The sequence below is a fragment of the Oryzias melastigma genome, linkage group LG22 (assembly GCF_002922805.2).
Source record: "Oryzias melastigma strain HK-1 linkage group LG22, ASM292280v2, whole genome shotgun sequence".
In the NCBI taxonomy this organism is placed as follows: Eukaryota; Metazoa; Chordata; class Actinopteri; order Beloniformes; family Adrianichthyidae; genus Oryzias; species Oryzias melastigma.
Window position 1 is genome coordinate 5,098,053 of NC_050533.1, and position 19,722 is coordinate 5,117,774.

Consider the following 19,722-nt stretch of genomic DNA (forward strand, 5'->3'; position numbering starts at 1 on the left):
AATAGAAGTGATATGAGAATGAGCAGTCCTGTCATAGGACGGAGGCTCACGGGGAGGGCTGTGCCGCCCTGTCCGCCCTCCCCTCCCGCCGCTGTCTGTCCTGCAGGAAGCTTTCTCCTCTTTGTGGAGGAGCGGAGAGCCGGCGGGCGGTTGGAACTTTCACTGACCGAGCATGGCTCTCTCTGCCTGGATGTCCGGACCGGTTTAGGCGTGCTTCGAGTCGAGCGGTAGCACCCGCTATGTTCGGCGGGGAAAGGCTTCTTTACCCTCGGATTACTTCAACTGGCGAGTGAGTCATGGCAAATGTCAAAGTTGCAGTTCGGGTTCGACCGCTCAACTCAAAGTAAGTTAGCTAATTTATTACACTGCTAATTTAATAATATTTTAAAACGTTCTCTTAAAAAAACAACTTTATTTCATTTTTATTTATTAAAAAAAGTTTTATTTTTTCTACTGTAAAACATAGATAAAACGTTTTGTGCAGCTATTTAAACTTTTTTTTAAATAAAAGTGCGTCACTTTTTCTTTTTAAGCTAGCTTGATAGCTTGTTTAAAGGTGCTTTAATAGTTTGCCAGTTAATTGTCGCGTGCGCCTCCGAGATTGATGACGTCATGACGTCACAAGCCGCCCTTAACGGCTCGAATTTGAAATGAAATTTATTAGAAGAAGCACAAACTCCCAAATGTTCTATTGTTTATGTGTTGGACATTTCGCCTCTCCCCCGAGGATGATAAGGTCCATTCTGATTTATTTATTGTTTTCAATAGAAAAGCAGAACTTTTGATACCAAACAAACTCCTTATCTTTTAGATGTAGTGGATTAAACTACTTAATTGCTTACTGGTAGACTTGATGTTGTGCAACATAAATGGGTATACAATCAGAATTTTGGGGAGAAATCTGACTGTAAATCAGATTTTTCAGGGTGTGTTCAGACAGGACACATTTGGTTTGCTTAAAGAGTACCAGAGTTAATTTCCCCTGATAATCTGGAATAAAATTTAAATCTGAATATACATAAGCGGACCGTGGTCCAGGACCAGGAACCCATGTTTCGAGGTGATCTCAGATAATTTCCAATCGGACTGAGCTACGGTTCGCTCTGGATTTCTTCAGTCTAAAAAGGCTCCATGCTCTGAGCTGAACAACTGGACCAAACAGGCCACCGTAGTTGGGCATTACGGGATGTAAACTTTAAGTTTCATTCCAATCATCTTTTGATCTATTGTGAACGCGTTTCCAGTGTTCTTTTAGTTATGATTATGCTGTTTTAGCCAAAGTCAAAAAACCTGTGTCGTTTTCAAGGACAGTTTCTGTGTGAGGCACTGGTGCGGTGTGCCTGCCAATACTTCCCATCATCACTTTGTTTACACGCTCTCCCACTAGCTTACAGCCCCTCACACCTCCAAACTAACATTACCAGTTGAACAAAAACGTAGACTAATATTGGAGCTATCCAGTCGAACCGTTCTGAGCCAGTTCAGATGAGGAAAACCAGAACATTTATGGATCTATTCATCTGTAGGTGGATGCATTGGAATGAAGCGGAGTTGCGAGCTTGTGACCCACCCAGCATATTTTCAACATCACTAAAACAAGTTAAACAACATTTTTTTGAATAAGAAATACACAGAAACACAATTTTAAGCTTAATTTTGTTTATATTGCCCTCCATCTTGGGAAAATTCTACAAAAACATGTTAAAAACAACATTTTATTGGAGTTGCTCTACATGTTAAGACAATTTTTACCTTCCAAGTTATGTTTTCCAAACACAATCCCTGGTTATTAGGCAATTTTTAAGCATTTCAAACTAATTTAGAAAGACTATTCACAATGTCCTCATTATTTTTGTCATATATAAAGTGCTTTTAATACACCAGGTAACAGATAAGATGTTCATTTGAGGTATAAAGTGTTCTTACTTTTATGGTTTTGAACTCTTTTTGAGGGGTCTTGATGAATCCCATCATCTGAATTTAAAGAACCCTCTCTTTAAAACATCACATTTCTCATCTCATCATGTATCGTTTCAAAGAAAGAGTTTAAAGTTAGATGGCATGATTTGATTTGATTTGATTTGACTTTAAAGACAAAGTCACCTGGATGAGTCAGGACCTTCAATTACCTTGTTTTTAGTTTACATGCATTCGTTAAGTTTTATTTCGTTATAAGGTTTGTGGATTTGGGAAACCTGACCCAAGTCAAGTAAATTCCTCCATTTGGTTAAAAAAAAAAAAAAAAATTATATTGTTCGCCTATAGTTCATCTGAACACTCCAGGAGGATTGCCAGGAATTGAAGCATCAACCCAATAAATTAGGCTGTGAGAAAGCTTTTTATATCAAAACCTTAATAAACTTATTACCAAAAGTGGTTTACTTAAAATTTTTACTGTGGTATGTCTTTTTATTGTGTAAGAAATAGGAAATCATAACAAGCGGTTTCACTTTTAGCAAAATTCATCAGTAAATTATTGTGATTATGAAAAAGGAAAAAAAAGAAATAGAAAAAAGAAAAAGAAAGTAATTTCTGCTAACCAGGTGCCTCAATGAATAATCACTACATATGTTTAAGATAAAAATAGATGTGATTAAATATTGTTTGTAGATTTATCATAGTTTTATCCTAATTATATGTTGATTTTTGCATTATTGTCTTATTTATTTGAGGTATAAAACATGTGTGGCTGATCAAGCACATACCTCTCCTCACCTCGTTGCATTATTAGGGGAAATACTTCACCGGGATGAGAAACAGGTTTGTGGGCTCTTTGGAAACTGTGTGTAGTTATGCTGTGCGTTTCTTTGAACTCCTGCTGGGTTCGTTAGGCTGCAGGCCTCTACAGTAGCATAACAAAGCATTATTGTGGATGCTCTGGGAGGGACAATGATTTCCCCCCAACCGGTTTTCCTGCTATCTTTGCATAACAAAGGGATGTTTAATATTTAACGTTGACTGTCATGCAAATCTGTGCTGCCTCATTTACTTGATGATTGTGTTATCTGCTCTTTAAACTGAAGGATATTGCTTCTCTGTATGTTTCAATGACAGTAGGCTGATTTAATGGATCAATGAGATTGAGGGTGCGACCTTTGCAGGAACTGAAATGTGAGATTTCTGTTTTTTTATTAGATCTTTTTTCCATCCTGGAGTGCCGCTCCTTCATGCTGGCCTTACATTGAAGCTTGCTGGTGGTTTTGGGCTGGGCTGCAGTCAGGGCTGACAAAATTAATCCCACGTGGTGAAGCGTAGGGAAAGCTAAAGCGTGTTTTTATATCTTCCCCCCTAGTCGTAGAAAAGAGAAACGATGGGAGCAGCATTCGTCATCAAACCATTATTGCTCCTTAAGATTGAATTTCTGTCAGGCCTCACGCCGTTATTGCCTCCATCTAGCCGTGTGTTGCGTCAGATGCTCTCAGTCCAGCTGCTGGAGTTGCTTTACGCACGATTACGCACACAACAGTTGCGCTCACCAGAGAAAGTCTCTGGAGCAAGTTGGGGGGGAGGCGGGATTTGTGGCTGTTTTCGTTTGAATCTGAAACTGGTCAGTGGTACACTTGTGTTTCAATTTCATGGATGGGCTGCACACAACGCCTCATTGTGGTAACTGTCATGTGATGGCCTGGAGTCAAGGGAAACTCTCACAAATGTATGTGGACACCCTCTCAATTACATCATCTGCTCTACAGGAGGGCTGCAGACTTTGAAAAAGGCTGCATGTCCTAAAATGAACTGAAACTTCTGTTCAGTTTAGCTCTCTGCTTGTGCTGCCACATACGATTATTTTAATAGTCGACAAATAAACAATTATTTTTACAGATTAGTCAACTAATCGGGTCATGCACAAAATTGATGCAAACCACATATCTGAACCATAATTAGCTTTAAGCTAACTAAAAACTATATATATAGTATTGCCTGTGATATTGCTAGTGTGAATGCTGTAAGCTAAATTGGTCGCTGAAGATGCTGAAGTTAATAACCTGCTAAAATATTAGCTAAATGCCAAAATAGCCTACAAAATTGAAAAAAAAACTAAATTATTCAAAACAGCTAGCATGTACTTGAAAATTAGCTAAACCCCAAAACATCTTAAAAAACAAAACAACCCCCCCCAATACATTAACCAAAATAGCTAACATGCAGCCGAAAATGAGCTAAACTCCAAAATAGCCTTAAAACAAACAAAAAAAACCTAAATTAGGCAAAATAGCTAGCATGTAGCTGAATATTAGCTAAACATCAAAAAAGCCTAAAAAATACATTAGCCAAAATAACTAGATGCAGCTAAAAATGAGCTAAACTCCAAAACAGACTAAAAAAACAAAAAAGCCTAAATTATTCAAAACAGCTAGCATTCAGCTGAAAATGAGCTAAACTCCAAAATAGCCTTAAAAACAAACAAAAAAAACATACATTAGCCAAGCATGTAGGTAAATATTAGCTAAGCTTCAAAGTAGCCTAAAAAAGGCCTAAATTAGGCAAAATAGCTAGCATGTAGTTGAAATATTAGCTGAACTCCAAATTAGCCTAAAAATCTTAATAAATGCCAAAATAGTTCAAAAAGCTAGCAGAATGCCATTATACCTCTGAATTTTACTACACTCTGACTCCTTATGGTATAAAGTAACAACTGTTTGACTATTAAATTAGTCGTCGACTGTTTTCAAAGTCAATTAGTCGACTAACTGTGGCAGCCCTACTCTCTGCAATTAATTCTCCTTTTTTAAGCAATTTTTTTATTATTTAATTGAATCTAAAACAACTTTTTGTCTTGTCTTACAGGGAGAGCCTTGATGGTGGGAGGCTTGCAGTTCAGGTAGATGATAAGTTTGTGAAGATCCGAAACCTAAAGGTGAGTATGGAGGCACAACCGCTGAACACATTTGCGTTTCGTTCGTTTGTAAGTCTCTCTGAGGGTTTGACGAAGCAACAGGATGTTTACGACTTCATGTCAGCCTTTTCCTGCTTGAGCTCATGGATTTAAAGACCCCGGCATACCAATAAACTACAGCCCACACAAGATATCCCAATAGAAGTTCTTCAAAAATCCACTTTAATAAGAAGCAAAACAACCACAAACTTTAATCTTGAATGACTTTAGTCTTGTGACTTTAACAGAGCAGATGTTTTACGTTTCCTATCCTCTAGAGATCAACAGATGACACTTTTTAATCTTTTACTTGTCTGAGACAAAAAACTTCTGTAAAGCTACATTTCCTCCTTTTAGATATAATGTTTCAAGCACAAAAATGACAAATTAATCTTTAAATTTTACCTCTTAGTTTTCATTTATGTAGATTTTGCATTTAAAAACTAATCATAAAAGTTCAAGACTAAGCTCAATTTCTTTAGTATCTCATACATTTATTGTTCTCCTTTGTGTACATAGATGCTATTAATGTGGAAGTCTGTGATCGAGTTTAGTTTTAAAAATCTTTTTCAAATGAAATGACGAGGAGAACTTCATTCTTTTAGCCACGGAGGAACATCCGGGCTCCATGGTTCTCCTGTGGGGATAATTATTTTTGGAAAGTAGGTCAACAAATCTGACAAAAATGATGAAACAGAGATGTTTTCTTTCTCACAGTTGTCATAATGAATAAAAAAAGTTAAGAAAACAGTACATTCTAAATTAATATACAGTGGGGCAAATGTTTTTAGTGAACCACCAATTGAGGAACAGAAATCTTAGAAAGATGAGAGAGGCCGGTAATATTTATCATAGGTATACCTCAACTTTGAGAGACAAAATAAGAAAATAAAATCCAAAAAAATCACACTTTCTGATTTTTAAAGAATTTATTTGTAGATTGTGGTGAAAAATAAGCATTTGGTCACTTAGTTCTGTAAGAGAATCTTCTGTCTTCCACTCATTACCTGTAATAATAACACCTGTTTTAACTTATTATCTATCTAAAAAAACACCTGTCCACAACTAATAAATTAACCTTTTTATTTGTGATTAAAAGTTGAGTCTATTCAGACATTAGTCTATGTATTTAGTTAGTAAGTTGCATAAAAGCTATAAATGAAGAAACTAAATCCCCCAAAGTAGATTTAAATTTAATAAATGTTGGGATCCTTTGAACATCCTCCCTGTGCTAACAAGTTAATGTCATTTAAAATGCTTCAGCGTACAGATCCCAGAAGACTCCCAGCATCACTGAACCTGAAGAGCCTTTCCATTAAACGCAGCAGTTTTGTTTTCCAGTCTGTTTGCTGCTCCTCAAAAGTTCATGCTTTCCTCCCCGTAAGCAGACCGGTGGCTCGTATCAGTGCACTAAGCTGGAAAACAGCCGGTTAATGAACGGAAAAGACTTGCTTGCATTTCATCTCTATGTCGTCCCAAAAACACATTAATACATTTCTTAAAGATAAACTGTTTTTTTTTATGACTTCATTACGTGATTACAAGTGTCAATTTCATAAAATATTTGCAAACTGATCAGTTTTTCTGTTTGATTTCTTCCTGAAGTTGGATGGACGGACGGAGGGAGCGGTCGATTCCAGGGAGAAACTTTTGGAGTTTTGCTTTGACTACTGCTACTGGTCGGTGGACCCTGCTGAGCCTCAATACGCCTCGCAGGAGGAGGTAGAGTTAAACTTCCTTCTTGATGGGTTTCTTTCCTGTTTATTTTTAATCAATAGGTAATTTCTTAAACGACAATGGAACTGTTGAGGTGAAGACCTAAAAAGAGGCTCATCTCATGCATCTCATCCCAAACATTAAACAGGGTTTCTACTTGTGTTGCCACAAACGACTATCATTGATTATTTTTTCTGATTAGTCGACTAATCAGGTCATGCGCAAAGTGGATATAAAGCACACATCCTAACCATCATTAGCTTTAAACTAACTAAAAACTAGATATATTCACATTAGCCTTATCTACGATAATGCGATAAAGGGGAATTTGTCCGCTGAAGATGCTGAACTTGATAGCTGAAAACGGTGAAGGTGATAGCCCGCTAAAATATTAGTTAAATGCCAAATTAGCTTGAAAAAATAAAAAAAGCCTATGTTAACCAAAACAGCTAGTATATAGCTGAAAAATTAGCTGAACTCCAAAATAGTCTAAAAAAAAATAGCCAAAATAGCTAACAAGTAGCTGAAATACTAGCTAAACTCCAAAACAGCCTAAAAAACGTAATTAATGCCAAAATAGTCCAAAAAGCTAGCGTAATGCCTCTATACTTTCAACTTTACTACAGTCGGACTCCATATAATATAAAATAACGACTAATCGACTCGTCGACTATTTTAGTGGTATATGAGTTGTTGATTAGCTGACTAATTGTGGCAAATTTAAGACTTTTAAAGACCTTTTTAAGGCCACACATGTCAAAACTTAAAACAGAATTCTCAGTCTATTTCCCATTTTATTGATTTATTCTCATTTTATGAAAACTTTATCAAAACTGTAGCTTCTTATCTTGTTGTTTGTAGTTTGTACCGTTCAGCATATTGGTGCATAGCAACTGTTTATTTACATGACTGTTTGTTTACATTGTTTGAACAAAAATTGTCACGGTTGAAAATGTACAGTTTTGACATGAAATGTGAAACGGAGAAGATTCAAGCACCATTTTTAGGGCTCAGATATCAAAATTAAATCATTATCATTTTCAAATTAATAAATTCCATGGTTTTAATCGTTTTTGGGACCCGGATTAAAGACCCACTCCAAACTCCAGTCATCCTTTGATCTATTTAAAAGTGGTCTTTTCAATATGATTTGGCCATTTTTAGCCAAAATAAAAACACAACAAAAACACTTAATTTAAAACTGCATTTTTTGTCTGCTCTTGATTAACAACAATTTGAATAAAAAATACTCATATATGCAATTTTAAGCTTAATTTTCTTCATATATGTTTGTATTCATCAAAAAAATGCCACAACTACAAGTTAAAAACATGATTTTCATCAGAGTGGGCCTTTAAAACAAGCAGGATCAGTGAAATCTGAGGACTTTATCTTTTGTTATGGAGGATTGCACACCATCCATTACCGCCAATTTGTTCTGGTTCATTTAGACACCTAAACATTTGAAGTTTTTAATCTTGTTTTGCTTTAGTTGTGTTGTTGATGGGTGGAGACCCCAACTACACAACCTCCAAAGGAACAACCGGGAGGAAACACCGTCCTAGTGGACAAACCACAACAAGAGTTGGGCGTGTTTTTACACAGATGGCCACTCGGGGAGGGAAAAGGATATCGGCTCCATCTGTTACCCAGAAGTCAGCTTGCTTTCATGTCCTCGCAGGGATCGGGCATTTGGATATCTTTTCTTGCTTTGATTGGGGGTTGGGGGGTGTTGTTGGAGCCTAAGATGAACTCCAGATCAAGAGAAGGCAGTTTTATCAAGACATGAAACGTTTCGTGAGAGAAAAACAAGCCTGTGTGAAGCTGCAGACATCTCTTTGAGTTCTGTCCCAGCAGAACTGTCTCAGATCGGCTTGGTGGCTGTAAGGGATTCCTCTGATTGACCCCGGGTGGGCGAAAGAGCAACAGGGAATGACGAAGCTGTTCGAGTCAGATCTGACCTCTTTCTCAGCTCCAGAATCTCAAGAATGGACCCCTTTTAACAGAATCATGATCAAAATTCATCCCTGAATGTATTTCAATTGCAGATTTTAGGAGTGATGTCAATGTAAAAAAGCAGAAAATGGTGCATTTGTTTGACATAATTTAAATTAAAGCCACTTATTTACTGTCAAAGTAGATTAAAGTTTGCTTTCTGCAATTATGTTTATCAACACTCTTGTCTATTGTCTCATTTAACACTTCAGGGATTATCACGAGTTTCTCTGGAGCGTTTGCTGTCCTCTAATTAAACAAATCCTGTTAAAAATACTCCCTACGTTTGCCTTAAATGTTCTTCCGTTTAATGAGCTGATGCTATTTTGACCAGCGTGAGATTTTCCTGCTTCCAAACTTTCTTCTTGCCTGCCATACTTTTTTTTTCTGAGCAGAACAACAGTCTTGCTGTGTTTTCCCCGGAGACAATCTAGAAACTGGATCTCCTGCTTTTCCAGGGCTCCCTTCACTTACAGCTCCCCCCCCCCCTGCCCATATAATCTCTGTGTTCTCCGTTAAACATATCCATACGTCACCGATGCCTTTCACCAGCCCGCTTATGATGGTTTCCATCTTTGGTTCGAGCTCTCAAAATGCAGAAAAAAACAGCCTCTGCTACAGGGCGGAGCCTCAGATTTTGCTATATGTATCGCAGAGTTTGGGTAAACACAAAGAGAAGGGCTCTGCCAGGTAGAGTCGGTAATGGAAACCAGCTGTTACCAGAGAATAGCCGACAGTCTTGAGTTTTGTGGAACAAAGATGGACGTGAAAGAGTTAAAATGAAGACTTAATGACAGTTGGAGGGAAAAGGAAATTAGAGGGGGGCAGTAAAGAAAATGGAAAAGGGGTCCAGTTCTTATGAGCTGCCTCACAAGTGATATTTTACTGAAATGTCCATGTAAAGACGTCACTGCTGGGGATTGGGCAGGAAGCACGGTGGGGCTTTTTTTTTATCTGCAGATGGAGTCGGCTTGCTGGGGTTTTTCCCCTCCCTCCTCCATCGTCCTCCTCGGCTGTCTTTTGGCGACTGTCAGTGCAGCTGGATGCGGTGGATCTGGGTCTGTGTGTCAGTGCTGCTGCAGAGGGGAAGAGAACAGTGTCTGTGTGAGTGGAGGTAGAGCTCTGCACATGAGGGAGCGTTTAAGTCCCCCTCCACACATGGCTGGACCCCCGCCAAAGGCACATTTCAGTCTGGTCTGAGTTAAAGACAATCAAAACACCCAGTGACATATATATACACTTAGAAGTCCTGGTCCATACGCAGCAGAAGCACCTGTGATATGTGTTTATATTAGTTTGAATGATAGCTGTTTTCAAGAACTTGTGTTTTTGGTTAATATTTAGCCTTTTGGGGTTAAATTGAATTTTGCACAATAATATTTCACATTTGTTGCATCATTGGATGAAGGCGTCTGATCCTCAAGTAATGCAATGTTTGAACCATGCAATAAGTCTTTAAAATAACTTTTAAAGACGCACTCCATGGTGTTTTTGGTGCTTTCAAGGTTAAAGGTTTTTTATTTGTCATATATGCAAAAACGTACAATGAAACACATTGGAATTCTTGTGCAAAACTCTCAGAGTCACTGTTTGGGTTAAAGAGGAATGGGATTTCTGTACAAGTTTAAATAGTATAGAGATTACAAAATATGCTCATCAGAAACAATATCGCTAAAAAGTACAAAAGGTATAAAAATAGAATGATTAAAAAATACAAAAAGTATCAAAATAGAATGATAAAAAGTACAAAAAGAGCAATTTAAAGAGTCTTAAATATTGCACGTTGCATGCAATATTTCCTTGTTTCAGATGTCGACTTCATTAGAGAGATAAGGAATATACTTTCTGTCAAACTCATTTTGACAGGTGACCTTTGACCCTATAAACCCTTTATATATAAAATTGATATTAAATTGTTGCGTCATCTTGAGGGGCGGGGCACCTGTCAAATGAGTTTGATGGAAAGTGCGTTCCTTATCTCTCTCTCATTTGATTAAATCTTGTTTTAATCCCAGAAAAGAATTGACACGATAAATTAAAAGTTTAATAAACTATGGTCTTAATTGGCTTTATTTTTAGTTAGTTTATAGCGAATGATGGTTTAGATGTATGCCTTACATCGACTTTGTTGATTAGTTGACTAATCAGAAAAAATAATCTGTGATCAGTCGACTATTGAAATAATTGTTTGTGGCAGCACTATTTCTCTATTCAAATCATGAATCAGAAGCTCATAAATAAATGCTGTTGGAAAAAGAGATTATTTGTTGCATAGAAAATATGCTGGGCCGGCCACAAACTCCCTGATCCAACCACTTGTAGACAACTAGATCCATGTACGTCTTTGTTTTCCTCGTCTGAGCTGGTATCTCACACAAAACTGTACGTCTGGATAGCTCCAACATTTCTTTCCATTTTTGTTGCACTGGTAATGTTAGGTTGGGGATGTGAGGTTGACGTGTAATCTAGCGAGTGAGTGTGTAAACCAGCATGCCACGTGAGATGATCAGGTGTGCTGCAAAAGATGATTAATTTTCACTGATCTAAAAACATTTAGATTCACCAGAATACTAGCATTATCTCATCAAAAAGTGGTTTTTCCGACGCCTTTGTGGAGCTTTTCGGAATAAATGTACTAGTTTCTCACATCTTCCATGTCTTTCATAAGGGGGGGGGGGGGGGACTTTTGACAGTAGCTCCTCCCACATGCGCCGGGAACCTCACGTCAGGTTTCCAAACAAATTTTTTCACAAGTGTGAGGTTACATGCATTTTAAGAAAAACTACCTGAGCAAATTTGCAACTAATTTAGTTGGAAATTATTATTGAAAAGTATTCCAACTTTTTGGAAAAACAGCTGCAACTTCAAATTGTGTATTTTTTGTGCTTAAAATATTACAAAAAATGCACCCAAGAATTTTTTTTTTTTTTTTTTTTTTTTTTTTTTTTTTTTTTTTAGCTTTTTGGTGTACTTTGTGAAACACCGGTGTAAACGGAAAGCTCTCAGTTATGGGGGGCAATGGTCTTGCCCACAATTCAGAGGTGAATTGAATTCTTGCCGCTTTGCAGAAACTATGTCCTAGAAAATGACACACATTTTTTTAATTTTAGCCAAAAAATATTTCATAATTGTGATAAAAGACCACTGGGAACACTTTTACAAGGGTGCGGTTATACAAATTTTCTTCTTCCACTCGTTTTTAAGCAATCAATTAAACTCTACTTGACTTTAGTTAATAATCATTATATCAAATGAATCAAATGTGACATAAGTGTGTCTATTTTTTTGTTTGTTTTGTATTTTCTTGTCGATACATTTCATTATTTCTGTAATGTGTTTAAAAAAATGTGTTTTGTTCTGTATTTTTCACAATCTATGCTTGAAATCAATTAGTCAATCAATCTATCAAATTATGTTTAGAGTTTGTCTTTAAAGTTTTAAAACATCTTTTTGATGTTAAAATGTTTAAAAATTACAATCAGTTTTGTCTTTCCATTTAAAGTTTTTATGTTGCTTTACTATGAATCCAAAAACAATATTAATATCTCGGTAGACTTCCATAATACATCACAAATTTATCGTTATCGCAATATCAACCTGTGCAATGCACGCATCAAAAACGACGGCTGAAATTGTAATAAAGGAGGAAAATTTAAGTTCTGTTGAATTTATTTTACTACTCAAAACTGATGCAGTGAAATGGAAATGTATTAATTGTTTTGCTCATGTATCGCAATTCGTATCATTGTAATATTTGTCACTAATATCGCACATGGCAAGTAGGGCTGCCACAAACGATTATTTTAATAGTCGACTAATCACCGATTATTTTTTCCGATTAGTCGACTAATCGGGTCATGCACAAAGTTGATGTAAAACACAAATCTTAACCATCATTCACTTTAAACTAACTAAAAACTATATATAAATATATATATATATATATATATATTCACACTAGCATCATTATAGATGAAATGTAAGCTGAATTTGGCCGCAAAAGATGCTAGTGACGATGGCTGAAGATGCTGATAGCCAACTAAAATATGAGTTAAAGGCCAAATTAGCCTAAAAAAGCCTAAGTTAGCAAAGACAGCTAGCATGTAGCTGAAATAAAAACTCCAAAATAGCCTAAAAAACCTTAATAAAAGCCAAAATAGTCCAATAAGCTAGCATAACACCATTATAACTTTTAACTTTACTACACTGACTCCATTTAATATAAAGTAACGACTAATCGACTATTAAATTAGTCGTCGACTATTTTAATAGTCGATTAGTCGTCGATTAGTCGACTAATCGTGGCAGCCCTAATGGCAAGTTTTCTGCTATAATCTTTATCTGGGGAATTCATCCTTTCTATTCGTTGATTAAAACTTTTGGCTGGGGCTGCATGGTGGTGTAGTGGTTAACGATCTTATCTCACAGCACGAAGGCGCTGGCTCAAATCCCAGATGGACCCTTTTTGTGTGGAGTTTTCCTGTTCTCCCTGAGCGTATTTGGGTTTTCTCCAGGAACTCCGACTTCCTCTCACAGTCCAAATGCATGCTTCATAGGTTAATCGGTGACTCCAAATTGTCCGTAGGTGAGAATGTGTGGTTGCGTGGTCCTGTGACGGACTGGCACCCTGTCCAGGATGTGTCCCGCCTTCGTCCAACAGGAGCTGGGTTGGCTCCAGCAACCCCTAAAGAGATTCAGCCGGTTCTGAAGATGGATGGATGGGACTTTTAGCTGTTTTTGAATCACTCTAAAACCCTTTTATATTGATATTAACAAAGATTAGCTTCAATAGTTCTGTAGTAATCAATAATTGATGTTAAAATTTCACGATGGAAAGCTAAAAAAACATATTTTTTTAAGTCTAAAAATATGCAGCTCCTTTTATCTACTTTTGCTCTTCTAACTTTTTTCCTGTTTAAGCGTGTCTGTTTTTAAAGCTTTTTTTGCCGTGGGGTCAGTGGCTGCAGGACCACATGCTGGAAGCTGGAATGCACAGCTAGAGTTGAATGCACTGCTGGGGTTTCACTTCATTCTCATGCACACAGAGGCCTGAGAGGTCCATCTGTGTGGCATGCACATCTCCACCCCCCCTCCCATGCTAATATGACCTACAAACTCAATCCAAGTGTGACAGACAAGAGCATTGTTGAACTGCAGCCAAACAGCTTCCTCTCTGCCTCCTTTTGGCTGCATGTGACGTCTGCCTCTCGTGTCCTCGTTGTTTTCAGGTCTCTCTCCCTCACATCTCATTTAGTTACTCGGATTCCTTGCAGGAAGGAAAACGATCTCCTGTGACATTTTTTTTTTTTTAATTATTTGTTGTCTCCACGGTCTAAACAAAGGCATTTGGTTTTGCACAGGGCCCAGCTGTTGTGTTTGTCTAACCCAGTTTGAAAGCGTGGGACGAGAACCGAGCGACCCTTGCCTCTTCTGCAGCTGTTTGCTCCGAAGCCTTTCACCGTTTTTTTGTTTGTTTGTGTTCGGGACAGTTTGAGGGGAAGAAGTGGGATCACTTTTCACATGCAGTTTCGTGTCTTTGTTGTGTATTGGTGACACCTTTCCCGGGACGGGGAATCAAATCTTTTGTTTTGGTGTTTTTGTTGATATAAAACCTGAAAGGTCAAACGTTTACCGTATTTTCGGGAGTATAAGTCGCAAGAACAAAAAAATGTCTAATCAAGAAGAAAACCATATATAAGTCGCACTTATAGGAGAAAAGTGTGACGTTTCAGAACAAATAGCAAAAACAAAAATAAAGAAAGAAAGAAATACAAGAATACAAATCGCTTGATCTGTATTAGAAAAATATTAAAGTTTATGAGGAAAACTATCAGATTCTCTTCCATGTTTGTTTTGGACAATACTTCTTCTGCCGCTGTCAGTACCAAAAACTTCAGATGCAGCGCCATCTAGCGGTTGTTAAGACAACTGGTGTTTACTGGGAAAATAACAAATATATGAGCCTATTTATGCCTAGAAAAATCCCCCAAAATTGTGAATAAATATTCTGGATAAACAATATTTATCAAGGTCTGGATCTCCTGCACTCTTTTGTTTGTTTTTATGAAGCTAATTTCCTCAGAAAGGGTCCAACTTTTCTTTTGTCATCTAAGACTTTCTCTTAAATGTTTTTTCTTTTCTTTGTTTTTTATCATTAATGTTTATATAAATTGTCAGATTTTTCTGATTTCTCTGTTTACTGGTTTAAAATAATGATTGATTTGGAGGTAGTGATGTGCACGATCTTTTCCTGAACGTAACCTCTGTAACCCTACCTAGAAATAAAACCCAAATTGCTTCATTTTTTATTTTTGCTAGGTTGTTTTTGCAGTTTAACTCTCTGAGAGGGAAGTTGAGTCTTTGTTCGTCTTTTAAATGGAGTTTCCGCTCAGCAACGTTGGTTCTCGTGTGTTGTCGTGCGCACACAAGCTGGCGATAAGAGCCTTCCTGTCCAAGGAGATGTTTACTTTCTTCCACGTTTGTTTCCCGGACTACAACCAGCTTAGCTTTGTCTGGAGGTTGTTTCTCCTGCTTCATTTTAGTCTCCACACCTGCAAATGCAACCTGCTTCTGAAGTGACTTGCTTTTGTTCGTCCAAACATATCCTCCAGGACTGCAGGCTGTTTAAAGTGTGAAAGTGGGATTTGATAGAAATTTAAATCAAATGTAAGGTTGAATTTTTTAGTTTAGGGTTTAAATAACATTCGTCTTTTCATTTTGAACTTTTCTTGCCTGGAAATTCTCAAATAATCTGCTATCTTTTAATGCTTAAAGTTACATCAGTTTCTTTGTATTTCATTGAAAATAGTTTTCTAAAAAAAAAAAATCTTAGAAATGCTTCACAAAAAGCAAAGAAGCTGTCAGGTCGAGCGAAGCGGACAGTCCGAGTGAAGTTCCTGCCTTTCTGCCTAGCCCGGCGGGACCCTCGGCCTCGTTGTAGCCCCCACAGAGGGAATTTAAAAGGGTCAGCTTTAACAAGGGCCGTATTGATTCTCTGTGTTGGAGAGCGAAGAGTGTCTGTGTCTGTTTTTGAAGAGCGGGATGAAGACAAGACAGGAGTGGCGCTGCTTTTTGTCTTCATGTTTAAGCCTTCTTTCAGTGAAGATGTCGGAGGGCAACAGTAGGTGGTCTGGACTTGAGTGGACTGCACACTTTGGCCACTGCAACAATGAAACCAGCAATTGAGTTACAATGATAAAAATGCAGTCATTTCGAAGTCACCTTAAGTATTGTGTCCGCCAGTTTCTGTTCTCTTTGTGGCGAAAGACCCACTCTGAGGAAATTAGTTTTTAACATGTTCTTCCTGGTGATGAAGGACGTAAAGAAAGTTCATCTTAAAATTGCATTTTTTGCAATGGATTGTAAGAAATGATTTAATGTAGACCTCAGGAAAGGTAATCAGAAAAATCTGACCATTTATGTAAAGATTTAAAGATACGTCAAAACATTAATGATGAAGAAACAAAGAAAAGCAACAAATTTCAACAGGAAGTCTCAGAGGACAAAACAAAAAATTGACTCTTTTGGAGGAAATTGGCTTCATAAAAACAAACAAAAACGTAATTATTTATAGTTTTCCAGAAAGCCACACATAGCCAAAATTTAAATAATGAATTTCTTTAATCTTTACAAAAAAAAAACATTTTAAAGATGAAACCAATATATAGTCTAACGTCTCGATTGGCCAGATTAAAAAAAAAAAAAAAACTGTATGGGTCTCTGAAAGTGTTTGGAGGGACGGGCCAAATGTGGAGGTGGCCAGATCCGGCCCTCGGGCCGTAGTTTGACGAACTCTGTTGTAGACAACTAGATCCATGTACGTCGTATGAACTGACATCTGGCTCAAAACAGGAATATTTCTCTCCATTTTTGTTGTACAGGTAATATTATGTTGGGGTGTGAAGGGCTGTAAGCTAGAGGGACAGTTTGTAAACAGAGAGCTCTCAGCAACAGAAGGTTAAGGGGGGTGGGGTTCCCCTGTCCTGAAAGACCTACCCACAATTTGGAGGTAAATTGCACAAACTATGTTCTAGAAAACAACAGATTTTTTTTTAATTTTGGCTAAAGAGGACATAATCATAATTAAAGAGAACACTGAAAAACACTTCCAGCGACCCCGAAAGGGAAGAAGCGGTCAAGAAGATGGATGGATGGATGGATGAAAAACACTTGAAAAGATGCTCGAAAAGGGTCTTTCAATTGATCTCTTTGATTTTTCTTTTGTTTTTTCTAAGTTCTGAACTTTTTACCTCTCTAAAGAAGAACTTCCACTGCAGTTCTTAAGCTTCTTAGATTTTGTGCCACAGAAATAAAAGCAAATGCTCAAATTGCCTTAAATAAACTTCCTAAACTCCACTGGGAAAGTAAATAATTTTGCACAAAGGAGGCAATTGTTTTATTTTTTTGGTTGCAAAATGACTTTGATCATTTGCATTTTTTTTTCCTGCTTAATGCACAATTCATTCCCTCTTAATCTCATTTTTAAGTGACAAATGAGCCACAGAACCAGCCAACCACATGCTGTGGAGTTTTCCTCCTATCAGTTTTTATCTAAAAGTGTTTTTTTTTCTTTTGTGCAACTTTGTTTACTCTGGTAAAACAGATTTTAATCAAAGTCTACAAGAATAATCGGAAGATTCAATAAGTGAAAATTGCTCATACACCAATATTCTTCAAATCACAAGCATAAATTGACTCGTTATTTCCTCTTAAATCATGTTTTAGTTAACATTTTGTTGAGAACATTCGCACGTTTGGTTCTTTAAGCTTTGTGACCATTCTTCTTCTCGGCTGTGAACCCATCCGACGGTTTAATCTCAACCCAGATCTCCTAGAAGGTGACCTAATCCCAGCGTGTGTTATGGTTGTGCAGGAGAATGTGCTGCGTCTGATGTCTGGTCTGGATCATGTTGCTGGACCCCATTAGGCCCATGCTTTCTGTGGACTGATTTATTTGTGTTTTGGGGCCACAAATTCTGTAGAGCTGGTTCTGATCATGTTTCTTTTTGTTATCAGAAATTAAACACAAAAAAAGGAATAAGTGTTTTTTCCCTCGACATTATGTTACTTAAACAAGCCATCAAGCACAGTTGGCTGACTCATGCACTATAAAAGCTCACTATAATTTTCACTGTGGGAGAGGAGGCCTTAAGCTTTTATAGATTCACGTTAAGCAGTCAGTTCTGATAAAGCTGCATGTTTGGATGTGATAAGACACAAATGCATCAAAACGCTGCAGGAGTTGCATTAAAACACCAAACTACAGAAAACGAAGAGGTTTATGTTAATTTTAACATCATTTAAGTTATGTGGACAAAATCGTTTGTTTTGACAAGTCACAAATTATTACATTTTGTAAAACTTATTTCAAGTATTTAGGTGTAAGAATTCTATAAAAATACAAAAGTGCCACACTTTTACTAGTGTCTTCAGGCAGAAAAGCTGTGGTACTTTTTAAGACAAACAGATGAGGGCCTCCTGAAGGATATCTGTCCAGGGAGGGAGCACCGCTGTCAGAGGCGGGCGGGGGGATTGTTGCTATGGACGGGGAGGCTTTAGTCCGCAGGGATGTTGAGATGAATGGTATGTGCCACAATAAAATCTGCAGGATAAAATAGCTTTGCACTGTGGATTTACACTCAATGCTGTTTTCTTCACCTAACAGAGATTTTATTTAGCTATTAGGAGAATAAAAATGTAAATAAATTGGTTTTGAGTTGATTTTTACTTGAAAAAAAATCAAAATTTCTTTGTCAAATTTGTGAATTATTGTACTTTAAAGTCATTTCCTGATTTTTTTAAGCCAAAAACTTCTGTTAGTTTTTAATGTTAGAATTCAAAATTTTGCATATTTTGTTGAGTTTTGCCAATATTTATGTGAAAATAGATTTTCATAACCAAACAAGTTGATTTTTACTTGAAAATTAGAAAAATTAATCAATATTAAATCAAGTCTCACAAGAAGGGTGAACTTAAATTTAGTGTTTGGCAGTGATGTCAATGTGAAAAAGAGGCTCTACTGTTTTGTTTTTAATTTCAACATCCTAGAAATATATTAATATTGAAGGTTTTGGTCTCACATTTATGCATTTTGTACATTTTTCCTTCCAAAGATGAGAAAAGTAGCCTTTGTTTTATTTATGAAGAACAGAATCCTGTTTACACCACAAATCTTTGACTCTAAAATAAAAAATCTGCTTTGTTCCTTCACTCACTGACTTACAGGAAATCCCTTTTCTCAGTGGACATTTGTGTGACTCTGTTGTTTCCTCAGGTGTTTCAGGACCTGGGAGTGTCCGTTCTCTCCGGAGCGTCAGAGGGCTACAATGTCTGCTTGTTTGCTTACGGCCAAACAGGATCAGGGAAGACTTACACAATGATGGGAACACCGGTGAGGAGTTTTCTGCAGCGCACACTGAGTTTAGAGAGGCGGTCAGTTTAAACAATTCTGTGTTTTTCCTCAGGACTCCACAGGTTTAACTCCTCGTATTTGCCAGGTAAGCGTTTGGGTAACAGCAAAGAAACATTTCAGGTTTTTAGGTATGCAGCACTTAGCTCAGTTATCTTTGACTTACAGGGTCTTTTTCATGGTGAAGAGGCTTTTCTGGACTCACAAAACTCAAGCAGAGTGGAAATCAGGTAAGAAAAAATCAAGTTGGACTACTTTTTTTTTTTACTCAAACATGTTAAAAACTTAAAGCAAGTAAAATCTAAAAGTAAAAGTTCTTTTCCTCTTTTTGCTTATTTAAAGCAGCTAAATCCTACCTACAAATCACTCAAGATGCAGAAAAATGACATACCTTCATTTTAAAAATATAAGTACAATCAATAAAACTAAACCCCATTATTATTTTTAGCAGTTTTTAGGAAAAAAAATAATGAATTTTTAAATTATACTACGGAGGCAAGGTCTACTACCAAGGACAGGAGCACAGACAACTCACCTGGAATCAACAACACATGAATCACACTGCACCAAACAGAGGAGTGGAGAACTAAATGAAGAATAGATGATAAAGAATAGAGAGCAGGATGAAAGCAGGTTGAGACATGGAGCACATGACAGACATCAGAGTCTGGAGACGCCGTGGAGAAAGTTCTGCTGCTGCAACATAGTCCAACGGTTTGGCAGTAAT

At 37.2% G+C, this 19,722-nt stretch overlaps 1 protein-coding gene across 3 annotated transcripts in view; it reads left to right on the forward strand.

Moving 5' to 3' along the window:
- The first annotated feature begins 15 nt into the window (after positions 1-15).
- The window catches only part of stard9 (StAR-related lipid transfer (START) domain containing 9), a 45,436-nt gene continuing 25,729 nt past the window's right edge, over positions 16-19,722 (forward strand). For 2 of the 3 annotated variants that reach the window (XM_024268365.2, XM_036210051.1), the window contains exons 1-6: positions 691-736; positions 4,789-4,858; positions 6,482-6,598; positions 18,861-18,977; positions 19,051-19,083; positions 19,164-19,225. In XM_024268365.2, the coding sequence (XP_024124133.1) occupies positions 729-736; positions 4,789-4,858; positions 6,482-6,598; positions 18,861-18,977; positions 19,051-19,083; positions 19,164-19,225 (407 nt within the window). In that variant the 5' untranslated portion in view covers positions 691-728. Of the gene's footprint in view, positions 344-690; positions 737-4,788; positions 4,859-6,481; positions 6,599-18,860; positions 18,978-19,050; positions 19,084-19,163; positions 19,226-19,722 lie in introns of those variants that run through there. The other variant, XM_024268351.2, reaches the window with a different exon arrangement.